Consider the following 14,170-nt stretch of genomic DNA (forward strand, 5'->3'; position numbering starts at 1 on the left):
TGGAGCTTGGCATGAGCTCATTGTCGAGGAATCTGAGCTTTCTGCTTTGATATCACAAGCTTGTTTCCCCTTCAACGGCAACTGAATTGTTCAACCTCCGTGCGTTTGTTTCCTGAAAGGATGCAGATAATAATCCTAGTTGACATTTTCCCCGCAGGACCTGTGTGAATGGAACAATGATCGACTCTTTGGTGCATCTCTGGCATGGAGACCGTATCTTATGGGGAAACAACCACTTTTTTAGGTGTGCCACGCTTCAACTTTCAAACTAATATGTGTAATGAAGCTACAAGGCTAAAAATAAAATCTGTCACAGGATCAATTTGCCAAAACGAAAGCGACGGGACCGTTTGAAGGAGCTGGAGAGGGCCTCTCCCAGGGAGAGCTTTGTGGAGGTGGACGTGGAGACTGCCAGTGAGGCATCTTCAGAGCAGGACTACAGCTATGAGTTTGCCCAGATGGAGGTCATAATGAAGACTCTGGGAAACAACGGTAATTAGGAAAATACTGTCTCAGCCATCTACATGATCTGTAAGGCTCTCAGTCGACAATCAATGTCTGTAACCAGCAAATGGATACCAAAAATTCCATATCTGAAACTCCTCATTTTGGGACAGCTACTCCCACTTTATCGTAGTATGTTTTAAAAATGCCAGAACTGTAAAATATTTTTTCATCAAGCGAGACGCCAGCTTTTGAGTGCTCTGCGTTATCTCGCCAGTGATTTGTAGGCACAAAATTAAAAGTTTAATGGTGCGATGAAACCTGTTAGAGTTACAGTTGGCTACCACTTGTAAAAAACAACTAAAATGACTCCAAAACCTAACAAAAGTCAACATAGCTCTTCTGCAACTAAGAAATGACATAGATATATTACTCCAAAAACAATACAGTATTGTAATGACTCAATTTTATTTATCATCATATAAAATTTTCTGTCATTAATATGTCATGCAAGCAATTTAGAGTCACACATTTAAAAGTTGGTGTGATCAGCTCTGTTATGGTTGGCTACCACTTGTTGCAAGGCGGAATTTGTGGAACACATTTTTGCCCCCAAGCCCAGAATACAAATGCCCATAAAGTTTCACTAAAATACTGTCTGGCGAACTAGTGCGGCAGCAGAATTTACATGTTGCGTTTGCACAGCCAGATTGTTGATTTGCATTTGTGTCCATATATTATTTCCTTGGAAACTAGGTACAGAGCAAAGAAAAGAACAGGAAGATATGGCAGGAACACAGTCAGACAAATTCAGTAGATACTCGATAAGGATTATCATGCAAACATGCTAATCACACATTCAAAATACATTGATAATCCAATTAAAATCATCACTCTCAATTGAATATGAATGCTGCAAAAATAGTAAGTCATCTTTTTTCCAAGCACCATCTGGTCTGCAAAGGATAGAAAGTCGACACAACCCTGTCCAAATGTCTATTTTTATGGGATATTTAATGGAAAAACAACCCCAAAGCATGATGCCACCACCTTGCTTTACTATAGTGTTCTTTGGTGATGAGCGGTCTTGTGTTTGCACCAGAGATACCTTTTGGAATCCCACATACATTTAAGAGATTTTGTAATTGTCACATCCCAGTTGTAAGAGGGTGTGCCCACTTATACAACTTAGTTGTTTATTTTTACTTGCTCTCTCACGAAGATTAAAAATACATTTCAGTTAAGTTGTACAAGTTAGAGTTCACTTTAACGGTGGAAAAACCTTGATTTATTTTGGCCTCAGTTTTTATATCACAACAAGCTTACATTTGAACAGGGGTGTGTAGACTTTTTATAGCCACTGTCTAATGCCAGAATACCACTTATTCTGTAAGTTGTTAACAAGATTCATGTATTGCATTGTAACACACCTGCACGTGGGTTTCTAGACCCCATGCAGAATGTGGTCCAGGTTCTGGAAAAGCAGTACCTGGAGGAGAAGCGCACGGCACTGGAGGAGCAGCGGATGATGTATGAGCGGGAGCTGGAATCGCTTCGGCAACAACTTTCTCCTGAGAAAACACAACAGCACCACCGCAGCAGCAGTGAACGCCTCACGTTCCAGACGCACACACCGCACAGCAAGCTGCGACTGTGGACAGAGGAACGGTTGGTGGGACACAAACACACAAACGTATTTTCTGTATAAGCTAGTACAATAGTTTAACCCGTTTGTTCATCATTTATAACCTATTTAACATCATTTCTTAATCAATACAGATTACTATCTAACTGTATATTCCATTTCTAAGTGGGACAGTCCATTTCCGCCTTGCTGTTTCTTCCCATGCAGTGTTGTCCTATAAATACGAGGTTCCATCCCATCCTAAAAGATTGAGATACTGCAAGACAGTGTTTAGGGCAGTGAGTAATGTGAAATTACAGCTGTCCTCATGAAGTGAAGATAACCGCCGTTTAAAAGTTGCCACTGGAAAGGCTTCAGTGAAGTGAGGCTCTGGGTCAAATTCAAGGTTCTGGTCTGGTCAAACCACCAACTGATACATCGCCACCAAGCAGCTTTCTACTGCAAATGTCCTGGATTTAGTCACAAAGCCTCCTTGGAAATTCCAATTTTGCATGTCTCACCACTGACTTGTTTTGCTTCTCTTTGTCCTGTACTTTGCCATTCACTGTTGGTCAGCTATTGTGGATGAGATCCCTTATAGGGGTCCCACTTCCAATCCACACAGCAGTTGTGATGCACAACCAGTTGTGTTAAATGGTATTTAGTATAATAGTACCATAAAGACAGTTAAATATACAGCAGTTACAAAAGTCTTTTTTGTGTTTCTGTGGGTGCCGGCATAGTCAGATTTCTCCATTCCAACATTTCTGACTTCCGAAGCTGCAAACGTGCACATCGATGTACTAAACTGAAAGGAATAAGGAATAAGAAACTTTTTTACCCAACTATCACCAAAGTTTCTGTGGGTTTGGCTAAGGAAGAACCCATAAAATGTTGAGGTAAAACCTTGTGTAGGTGGAGATCCAAGATTTTTTCACACATTTCTTTCATGTATGAATCTCAATGACAAACTCAAAGGTTGGTATCAATAAAGGTTTACTATTTGGGACTGACCTAAATAAGGTTTGTTTAGCCCTGGTCGAGGTCGACATGCATTTTATCGGGTGCTGTTATAGTTCTTTACATTTCATGATGTACATTCTTTCTATGGTCCTTTATCATTTGAATTAATTTTAACACTGGTAGTAAAATGATGGGAAGGGTGGCTCAATATTAAGAGATGATTTGGGTTATACTGTATTTGTACTTGGGCCTCTTTGACAGACAGGGTCCACCGGAAAAAAAAAAGACTGATAAAAACCCGTTCATTTACTTTTGGAGTTTTACTTGTTGCTGTTCAGTTGTGCTAAAAAAAACATGCATATATTACATACAGTAGTCCATTTGGTAGTAACAGACATTTAACCTTCCTTGTTTCTTCTTGAATAAATGATGTTTTTTCTTCATGTCTTCGTGTGTGTCAGGGATGAACTTTTCCGACAGAGTCTTTCTCGCCTCAGAGAACAGGTCCTGAGAGCCAACACTCTGGTGCGAGAGGCCAACTTTTTGGCAGAGGAGATGAGCAAACTGACTGACTATCAGGTCACGCTTCAGATTCCTGCAGCCAACCTTAGCGCGAACCGCAAGGTCGGCCGACTTCGCCGCCGCCAATCAATGATTGTAACTGTTCCACGTGTTCAGGCCTATCTGAGGTGTTTTTTTTCATTCAGCGTGGAGCCATAGTGAGTGAGCCAGCCATCCAGGTGCGGAGGAAGGGGAGGGGAACTCAGGTGTGGACCATTGAGAAGTTGGAGAACAAGCTGGTGGACATGAGAGACCACTACAGGGACTGGAGGGAAGGCTCTGAAGAAGTGGTAAGGAACAGAAGACTGAAAACAGGACAGTTAAAATAAATAAATAAATAAATATAGTTTTGTTCATGGAATTATATCTGCTTTGTGTTTATTTGCAGTACAACAAGGGAAATGGTAAACAATGTGACCCATTTTATGATACACAAGAGAACCACAACCTTGTAGGAGTGGCTAACATTTTTCTGGAGTGCCTTTTCCATGATGTCAAACTGCAATATGCTGTTCCCATCATCAGCCAACAGGGGGAGGTAAGGGTACATCTGCATTAATAGCGTAATAAATGTGGAATGTCCACTGCCTTCTCTATGTGAAAACATCGATTTGATGGTTTTTTTACACCGGAGAGTTGTTTGTGTCTTTGTGTGCACAGTTAGCAGGAAGGCTGCACGTGGAGCTGATGCGGGTCAGCGGCGCCGTCCCCGAGCGCCTTTGCGGTGGAGACGACTCCTCCGAGAACTCCAGTGAGAGCAGCTGCTTCGAGGTCATGGACACCAACGGAGAAATTGTCCACATGGCCAAGAGGCTCATTATCAGGGTAAAATGCTAATTTCGGCAAATCTCTCCATTGTTGGACGAATAAAGGTTATCCAATTGAATCTAAATCTACTGTATGTCTTTTAAGAACAAAACATGAAATATGTATAGTGAGACCTTGATTTACAAATACGCTGTCACTGCAATACAGCGTTATTGTTCTTTATTAAAAACGAGTAACAACATTTTATTTGTGAGGGGGGGGATACAGGAACATCCAGCCGTCCATCCATTTTCTGAGCCGCTTCTCCTCACTAGGGTCACGGGCGTGCTGGGGCCTATCCCAGCTGTCATCGGGCAGGAGGCGGGGTACACCCTGAACTGGTTGCCAGCCAATCGCAGGGCACATAGAAACAAACAACCATTCGCACTCACAGTCATGCCTACGGGCAATTTAGAGTCTCCAATTCATGCATGTTTTTGGGATGTGGGAGGAAACCGGAGTGCCCGGAGAAAACCCACGCAGGCACGGGGAGAACATGCAAACTCCACACAGGCGGGGCCGGGGATTGAACCCGGGTCCTCAGAACTGTGAGGCTGAAGCTCTAACCAGTCGGCCACCGTGCCGCCGTACACGAACATATGAATGCCATTTCAATTTCTTTCAATAGTGAAAATTTGGATACAAGTTTAATTTGTTCCTTGATCACACTTGTAACTCTAAACACCATATTTCCCTATTGAAATGAATGGAGCGGCACGGCCTCGCATGTTCTCCCCCGTGCCAGCGTGGGTTTTCTCCGGGCACTCCAGTTTCCTCCCACATCCCAAAAACATGCATGGTAGGTTGATTGACAACTCTAAATTGCCCTTAGGTGTGAATGTGTGCGTGAATGGTCGTTTGTTTCTATGTGCCCTGCGATTGGCTGACGACCAGTACAGGGTGTACCCCGCCTCTCGCCCAAAGTTAGCTGGGATAGGCTACAGCACGCCCGCGACCCTAGTGAGGATAAGCGGAACGGGAAAATGAATGAATGAACGAATTAAATGAATGGAAATGCCATTAATGCATTCCAACCTCACCAAATAACCTAGCAAAAAAACGTGATGTATTTTTAATGAGGAATACAGCACTCTATAATATTGTAATTTATAAAAACAATTAGTAATAACATAAATACAACTTAAAGAAAGTTTGCGCACGTTGATTAATTCATTGCGGTATGCACGATTTGGCCACTTGGGGCAGTCATGGAGACACAAACATAGAAGAGTTTCATAACTACAGTAGGTGATTCAGTAAGATGCAGTAATATTAGTTGTTTTTTGCAAAGTATAAAGAACATATGCCTGTGAGTATTTCTATATCGCATCATGTCTATGTGTTGCTTCACCGTTTGTGTTTGTTGTTTAGTTTGACAGTAAACCTCAACTTGACATTAAACATCTTGAAGCCTCCTTTTTTTGAAGAAGAAAAAGAATTGTTCACTACCTGCCAAACAGATGCTTGTTGTAAAGTCAGTTGAGATGAGATCAGTTCCTACAGCATTTTATCTCAAAATTTTGTCAAAGCTAAAAAATTCATCCGTACAGCGTCTCGTATCTCTAAAAAGTTGTTAGTCGCGTCACTCGTATCTCAATCCACCACTGTACCAGGACACTGAAGTTCGAGCTTCATCGTGAAAGTACCACTGACTGCACTGAAGTAAGCAGGCTTCATGCTGTGTGCATGTTTTCACATTACAGGTTCGCATCAGGGAGGCGACGGGGCTGCCTCTCAACCTGTCCAACTTTGTCTTCTGTCAGTACACCTTCTGGGAACATGGCGAACCCACAGTGGCTCCCCCAATGGTCAGCCCAGATAGACCGTCCCCTCGGAGCCCTGATGCACAGTTCATTGTCCAGTTTGACCACTGCAAGGTGAGAAAGACCTGCTGCTCTTTTGTTTTTTTTTTCTTTTCTATTAATTCACTAATTGATTTTGGAGGTAACAAATGTCTAAGCCTTGGCAGAGGTCTGCAAGTGCGCAATAGTGACACAAGCACTGTTTCTGAAATCAACTGAAGCCACAGTCTTATGTTTTTTTGCAGGACTATGTTGTACATGTGACAGATGACTTTGTGGAGTTCATATCTGAAGGTGCGTTGGCAATAGAGGTTTGGGGTCATTGCTGTGCTGGGAACGGACGTTCTCCGTGGGAGTTAGACGCACTGGAAGCCAAGACTCAGACGCTCCGAGACAGGTACGTACAAGTTGAGTTAGCGCTGATGGATAAACACGGAAGGATGTGTTCACTTCCCTAAATTTGGAGCACGTTCCATGAAGGTGGAGCGAGGTGTCTCGCAGGATCGAGCTGTGGGTCTCCATCCAGGAGCTCAATGAACAGGGAGAGTACGCCGCTGTGGAGCTGCAGCCTGGAAAAGACATCAGCACAGGAGGAGTCTTCCAACTGCGGCAGGTCGGAGAAAAACATCAATCATTGTGACTCGTGTAATTATGTAAAAAAAAAAAAAAAAAAAAAAACATTTTAAAAGTAAGTGCCAGAAGCGCCACACTGAGGTTGATTTGTTCGAGCAGGGCCACTCAAGGAGGCTGCATGTCAGCGTGAAGCCAGTGCAAAACTCAGGAACTCTGCCTCTGCTGATGGAGGCGATGCTGTCTGTCTCCATCGGCTGCGTGACGCTGCGCTCCTCCAAACTGCAGAGACCCCTCGACACCTACCAGGTCTGTGAAACATGTTTTTACTGGACACGTGCATGACACTGAGATGGTATTGTTATTTTGCATTCTAAAGAAACGGTTTCTTGGAATAGAATAATAATTTCACACTAAGTATTGAAGGTATTAATCTGTTTTCTGTTCAACCTCGATTAGCTCATTGAGTTTCATTTTAGTGACGATCACTTGAAACTGAACTCATACAAGGGATGCTAAAAGTTTTAGTAAGCAGTTATAAATCCTTTCCATTTTCATAAGTAGTAATAAGCTTTTTGAGTGGTAAACTTAAAGTGAAGACATTACAGACTGCGATGTAATTGTGCTGTCGTTTTAAGGTTCGGTTTTGCCTATGAACTAATATTTTCGATATTGTATCCCAAAGCTGATCTGTTAAGATATCATGATAGAAATTCCGATGCAAAGATACTTACCTGTTAACGTGTGAATAATCGACCAACATAAGTAACAAGCATAGACCACATGCAGTATACAGACACGTAAACTTGTTTGTATACTTGTCACTATGAGCAAATAACCTTACCTGGGATTTGAAAATATTTTTTAATCATTTAATTTTAATGAGACAATAATCATGCACTGTTGAATTTATTTTGTACTTTGAAATAAATATACCAGCAATACAATACACTTGAATACATTTGTTTTTCATATGGAAAGTTGCATGAGCTGTAAATTGTTCTGAGCTGTCTGCTGCCCACCTCCACACACCCACACACACACACACACACACACACACACACATCTGACAGAGTATGTTCTCCCCTGCCAGAGAGAGGTGCAAGACGATATGGATAGTTATCAGGTACCCTCATCCAGGCACCCCGCAGCATGAAGGATGACGTGTTTGCCACATGGCCCCTTGCTTGAGGGCCTGCGAGGGAGGAGGAAGAGGGCGGTTGCCTCTCCCGACTAAAAAAATAAATAAAAAAAATGTAAAATCCCCTTGCTTTATTAAACAAAACACACACGATGCTATAATAACATTATAACGAGCATTCTTTGGCAGCCAAACTACAACTCCACCCGTCGCTGACATGGCTAGTTCATATGCATGCTAACACTACTGTTTGGCTTGCCACTACCGAAGAGCTGCAGCAGCAATACAAGCTATCTAAACACGTGTGTTGCATGGCTGACACGACTTTGCATGGTGGATGTGCACTGATGTCAGAGGTGTAATGTGGTTGACGTTCGAGTTGGTTTTCTTTTTGGTTATTTTTAACTTTGTGACGGAGAATTTGCCAAAGGTTGACCAGTTACGATTCAGAGTGGCTGCTGCATGCCAATACGAATGTGTGACAGTGTGGCAAAAGTATATTTTTTTACAATCTGACCCTAATTGTTTTTAGCTAGACATACAGCTTGAGTATGGAAGCTCTTTGCTAGCACTATTTGTCCTTTAGCCTATATGAGATATTAACAGTGGGGGTCTGAAGGAGCAGATACGGCCTCTATCAGGTGCACCTTTGACCTCTTATGGTAACCCTTAGCTACATGCAGCCTCCCTCACTAAGCCCAACCTGCATTGATTCTGGTTCATTTCTGTTTTCAGGAGGAAGATCTCAGCTGTGTTAGAGAGCGATGGTCTGAGGCCTTAATCAAACGACGGGAATACCTTGATGAACAAATCAAGAAGATCATCAACAAGCACGGTGAGTCTAGAACCTCCTGATAACCCCTTCCCCTTCCCCGCACCACCACCACCACCTTTTTACCTCGTGGCACAGTTCAGATCAGCTCGTCACGGAAAACCACATGATTTGTGTTTCCCCCCGCAAATAGAAGTTTAACCAACATGTAGTCATGGAGAGATCAAGTAGTTGGGGGTTGGTGCCTTATTAAAGTCTCCTCTACAGTCGGCATCGCTCCAGTCTTACTTCCCCACAAGCGTGTCTTTATCTCCTGGCCGTGACAGGTCCATCCATTGGTTTGTCTGAAGTGGGATGGTGTGGCTTGTATGTGCTATGTGAATAGTGTGACATCATAGCAGTGCAACACAGTGTAACACAACAATGAATTCATGAAAAAGGCATAGCGTGCTGCATGCAGACATTAAAAAAAAAAAACAAGCGACATAACAGCCTAAACGCAGCTTTCCGTCATAACTCCTGGTATTTCTTACATTTTGGATTATTTTCTTTGCACTGTTGCATTCCATTGTAACACAGAAGTGATAATTAAGTGACCAAAGAGTGGTCGGCAGCTTGTGTAGCTCCAACCCGCACAAGCAAACTGCGCCGTAGTTCTGGGCTGAACTCGACCAAACTAGTGCTTGGTGCAAGCAGGGCTTAAGCGCCACAGTAGTTAGTACCCAAACGGAAGTGCTCTTTGAAAATACAACAAGTGGAGAGATTGCATTGCAGACCACAGGACAGCTGCATGTTTTTGACACCCTCTGCACTCTCATTCTTTTGATCTCTTGGTCTGTGGTGGCAAATTTCTCATTCTCTCTCCACCCATCCAGAGAAGTCAGAGGAAGATGTCGAGCGGGAAGCCCGCCTGGTGGAACAATGGGTCGGCCTGACCGAGGAGAGGAACGCCGTGCTCGTACCCGCACCTTCAAGTGGCATCCCTGGGGCTCCTGCTCAATGGTATATATTTGTGTCAGATTGATTAGTTGTTGTTGTTGTTTTTTTTTTTTTTTTTTGCTTTTGTAACTTTGCTTCAAACGTCTGCCTGTAGGACCCCACCTGCTGGAATGGAAGCTCATATCCCAGTCCTCTTCCTGGATTTGAATGGTGAGTCCAACAATATTCCCAGAATAAAGTTGAAATCAAGTGCCGTAATTGACCCCCAAAAAAATCTGGGTAATGGGTGGTTAGCACTGCATCAGATGCAGATCAAATTTGGTTCATGGTGAAATATATGAGGAACTAAGCATTAACTAACACTAACCCCTTTCCATGCATAGTTTTTAAAGCATTTTTTTTAATTCAGCTCATGAAATGGGTCTGATTACACTGTGCAGATGTACCTAATGAGTTTATATTTTAGAAGCTTAATATAGATATGTTTTGTTCCACCAGCTGATAATCTGACAGTGAATGAGCAGTTGACGGGCCCACATGCTGCAGGCGTTAACTCTATCCTGCCCAAGGAGCATGGAAGCCAGTTCTTCTATCTCCCCATCATCAAGCACAGTGAGGAAGAGGTGGGAAATGACTTTGCATTTGCTGCCCTCCTGTGTTCAAAGTTAGAACTGTGTAGTTAACTTCGTGAGGGCAGTGTACATCTACTCTTATTGATCCGGTGCATTGTATTCTGTCTTTGACGGTTTAAAAGACACTTGATACATTTGCACAGGTGTCAGTCGTGTGCTCCTGGGACTCCTCCATTCATGATTCCGTGCATCTCAATCGTGTCACGTCTCCTCACGAGCGCATCTATCTGATCCTCAAAGCCACGGTGCAGCTCAGCCACCCTGCCTCTATGGAGCTGGTACTCCGCAAGAGGCTCGCCGTAAACATCTACAACAAACAGGTTCGTGCACGGGGAATGACATTTTGATTTATAGTGGCGTGTGCCATTTAAATGACTGCTCGGATTGAACTTGTTTTAATAGAGTTTCACACAGAGTCTCAAAAGGAGAATGTCCCTGAAGAACACGCTTTATTCCTGTGGTGTGACCTACGAGATTGTTTCCAACATACCAAAGGTATGTTCTCTATACTAATAATTACACTCAAAGAGGTCTTTTGTAATGAACCTTCTTTTCCCAAATGCTATGTCAGGCCTCAGAGGAGCCAGAGGAGAGAGAGACATTAGCCCTCATGGCTGCCCGTGCAGACAGCGAGGAGACTCAGGATGGAGAAACCTACATTGAGAAATACACTCGGGGAGTTCTACAAGTGGAGAACATCCTCAGCTTAGAGAGGCTGCGACAGGTACAGTAGAGCCACAGCAGCCGTGGATTATCCTAGACGCCGTTACCGGATAATTACCAGATAAACCAGTGAAATCTTGATTCATTCATTCTGACCCATTTGTATAGACTAAATTGTCCACAGGTGTGAATGTTGGTGTGAAAGGCTCATTTGTGTCAATATCTGCCCTGATCATTTCTGGGGGGATCCCACCTTGCCCAAAGTCAGCTGGGAAAGGCTCTCACTCACCTGTGGGGATAAGTGATATAGAAAAATACAGTTTTATTAGAATATGTAAATTAACTGCATTTAATGTTGAAATTTTTTAAAATATTATAATCTTTTTTTTTTCTGATAAAGGCCTCCTTTTGATGATAATAACAAATGCCTTATCTCTAAATGCCTGGTAAATCCTTGGTAACTTGCCACACACAATCAGGAAATTTGCCCCAAAACAACACCATTAGAATTGAGATACATATATATATATATATATATATATATATATATATATATATATATATATAAAACGTATATTAATATATATATATAATATATATAATATAAATTTTACAGTAGACTGACTACCCTGTATTGTAAGTTACAGCATGCTTTTTTTAACATCTCATGTCATCTGCTGAATACAGTATGTCGGGGAACTACCCCTCTTGTCCCAATTCAAAGTCCTAACAGTAAATAATTCGTTTGGAAAGTATACATATTGATTTTTCTACAGGCTGTGACAGTGAAGGAGGCACTCGCTACTAAGGGAAGACATCTCAGAAGAAGCCTCAGCACACCAAATGTACAGCATGTAATGAGCGCATTACTCTCACTTCTTCACACAATGTGGATCACACGGACATAAGTTTTGATCTGTGTCGTGGATAACAAATCTTCCTGCTTTCCAGTCTTCCTGCAGTAAAACAGACCTGACTGGTGGTGAGGATGAAGACCGAACAATATGTGAGGTATGCTTTCACTTTTTTGACCGGGAAAAAAAAAACATAATTGTTGACATTTTTGCTGATTTATTAAAAAACAAAAACTAAAATATCACACAGCCATAAGTATTCAGACCCTTTGCTGTGACACTCATATATTTAACTCGGGTGCTGTCCATTTCTTCTGATCATCCTTGAGATGGTTCTACACCTTCATTGGAGTCCAGCTGTGTTTGATTATACAGATTGGACTTGATTAGGTTATCCACACACCTGTCTATATAAGACCTTACAGCTCACAGTGGACGTCAGAGCAAATGAGAATCATGAGGTCAAAGGAACTGCCTGAAGAGCTCAGAGACAGAATTGTGGCAAGGCACAGATCTGGCCAAGGTTACAAAAAAGTTTCTGCTGCACTTAAGGTTCCTAAGAGCACCGTGGCCTCCATAATCCTTAAGTGGAAGATGTTTGGGACGAACAGAACCCTTCCTAGAGCTGGCCATACGGCCAAACTGAGCAATTGGGGGAGAAGAGCCTTGGTGAGTGAGGTAAAGAAGAACCCAAAGATCACTGTGGCTGAGCTCCAGAGATGCAGTCGGGAGATGGGAGAAAGTTCTAGAAAGTCAACTATCACTGCAGCCACTCCACCAGTCGGGGCTTTATGGCAGAGTGGTTCGACGGAAGCCTCTCCTCAGTGCAAGACACATGAAAGCCCGCATGGAGTTTGCTAAAAAACATCTGAAGGACTCCAAGATGGTGAGAAATAAGATTCTCTGGTCTGATGAGACCAAGATAGAAACTGTTGGCCTTAATTCTAAGTGGCATGTGTGGAGAAAACCAGGCACTGCTCGTCACCTGTCCACTATAGTCCCAACAGTGAAGCATGGTGGTGGCAGCATCATGCTGTGGGGGGGGGGGGGTTCAGCTGCAGAGACAGGACGACCGGTTGCAATCAAAAGAAAGATGAATGCGGCCAAGTACAGGGATACCCTGGACGAAAAGCCTCTCCAGAGTGCTCAGAACCTCAGACTGAGCCAAAGGTTCACCTTCAAAAAAGACAATGACTCTGTGCACACAGCTAAAATCCAGAAGGATTGGCTTCAGAACAACTCTGTGACTGTTTTTGAATGGCCCAGACAGAGCCCTGACTTAAACCCAATAGAGCATCTCCGGAAAGACCTGAAAATGGCTGTCCACCAAAATTCACCATCCAACCTGACAGAACTGGAGAGGATCTGCAAGGAGAAATGGCAGATGATCCCCATATCCGGGTGTCAAACAACTTTCCAAAAAGACTCATGGGTGCTTCTACTAAATACTGAGAAAAGGGTCTGAATACTTATGGCTGTGTGATATTTCAGTTTTTCTTTTTTAATAAATCTGTGGAAAAAAACTTCAATGATTTCAGCAAATGGCTGCAATATAAAAAAAGAGTGGAACATTTAAGGGGATCTGAATACTGGCAGTGGCAGTGCTTATAAACAGGGTGAAAAGTGCAGAGTATACCTTTTTCTCTTTTAAACGGTGACATAATTATATGAGCTTATAAACTGTGTGTGTTGGTTTCTAGGACCATATAAACTCTGTGTGTTGGTTTCTAGGACCACTGTGATCACGTTGACAGCTGCAATCCTCAGGATGGCTCTCTGTGCAGCACACCAGTCAAAAACAAGGAAGTACCAGGTAAACAACACAAGAGAATTTTACAATATGTGCGGGTTTTCTAGGGTTACTCCAGCTTCTTCCCACATTATGAAAACATACGTGTTAGGTTAATTAAAAACTGTAAATTTTGTGTGTGTGTCAGTTTGAATGGTTGTCTATATGTGCCCTATGATTGGCGGGAAACCAATTTAAGGTCACCCACAACCCTAATGAGGATAAGCACTATAGAACATAGATGAATGGATGGATGTGTTATCCATTTTGTACTTATTTTGTACTGTGTTTTTAATATTATGTCAAACTATCTGCATAGTGTTGGTTCCAGAGAGTCCTACATTCTTCAACTCCAGTCCCTTCAAGCTTCTATCCCCTCAGCCGTCCAAGTTCCTCAAGTCCCTGCTGCCGGTCAAGGAGGAGAACAAGGTGAAGAAAGTCCTGGAGGCCCGACCACTGCTGGGACAAGAGGTAAGAACGAATGAGTTCTACTTCCCGTCATGAAGCCCCATTGAATGTGATCCTCATCCCTGTGCACGAATGTTTGTTTCACTCAACATAACGCACACATATCACAAGGCTTGATGCATGCAATAATGAGACTGTACC

General features: G+C 42.7%; 1 protein-coding gene across 10 annotated transcripts in view; it reads left to right on the forward strand.

Moving 5' to 3' along the window:
* The window catches only part of kif13a (kinesin family member 13A), a 45,474-nt gene that overhangs the window by 24,965 nt on the left and 6,339 nt on the right, over positions 1-14,170 (forward strand). For 5 of the 10 annotated variants that reach the window (XM_061674931.1, XM_061674932.1, XM_061674936.1 and 2 more), the window contains exons 15-37: positions 158-244; positions 317-492; positions 1,893-2,112; positions 3,493-3,655; positions 3,739-3,882; positions 3,981-4,130; positions 4,253-4,417; positions 6,103-6,276; positions 6,447-6,598; positions 6,682-6,814; positions 6,934-7,080; positions 7,865-7,897; positions 8,648-8,747; positions 9,560-9,686; positions 9,778-9,833; positions 10,122-10,246; positions 10,399-10,575; positions 10,658-10,750; positions 10,827-10,979; positions 11,695-11,772; positions 11,870-11,929; positions 13,504-13,585; positions 13,881-14,032. In XM_061674931.1, the coding sequence (XP_061530915.1) occupies positions 158-244; positions 317-492; positions 1,893-2,112; positions 3,493-3,655; positions 3,739-3,882; positions 3,981-4,130; positions 4,253-4,417; positions 6,103-6,276; positions 6,447-6,598; positions 6,682-6,814; positions 6,934-7,080; positions 7,865-7,897; positions 8,648-8,747; positions 9,560-9,686; positions 9,778-9,833; positions 10,122-10,246; positions 10,399-10,575; positions 10,658-10,750; positions 10,827-10,979; positions 11,695-11,772; positions 11,870-11,929; positions 13,504-13,585; positions 13,881-14,032 (2,947 nt within the window). Of the gene's footprint in view, positions 1-157; positions 245-316; positions 493-1,892; positions 2,113-3,492; positions 3,656-3,738; positions 3,883-3,980; positions 4,131-4,252; positions 4,418-6,102; positions 6,277-6,446; positions 6,599-6,681; positions 6,815-6,933; positions 7,081-7,864; positions 7,898-8,647; positions 8,748-9,559; positions 9,687-9,777; positions 9,834-10,121; positions 10,247-10,398; positions 10,576-10,657; positions 10,751-10,826; positions 10,980-11,694; positions 11,773-11,869; positions 11,930-13,503; positions 13,586-13,880; positions 14,033-14,170 lie in introns of those variants that run through there. The other 5 variants (XM_061674935.1, XM_061674941.1, XM_061674933.1 and 2 more) reach the window with 4 other exon arrangements.

The sequence above is a fragment of the Phycodurus eques genome, chromosome 4 (assembly GCF_024500275.1).
Source record: "Phycodurus eques isolate BA_2022a chromosome 4, UOR_Pequ_1.1, whole genome shotgun sequence".
Taxonomy (NCBI): domain Eukaryota; kingdom Metazoa; phylum Chordata; class Actinopteri; order Syngnathiformes; family Syngnathidae; genus Phycodurus; species Phycodurus eques.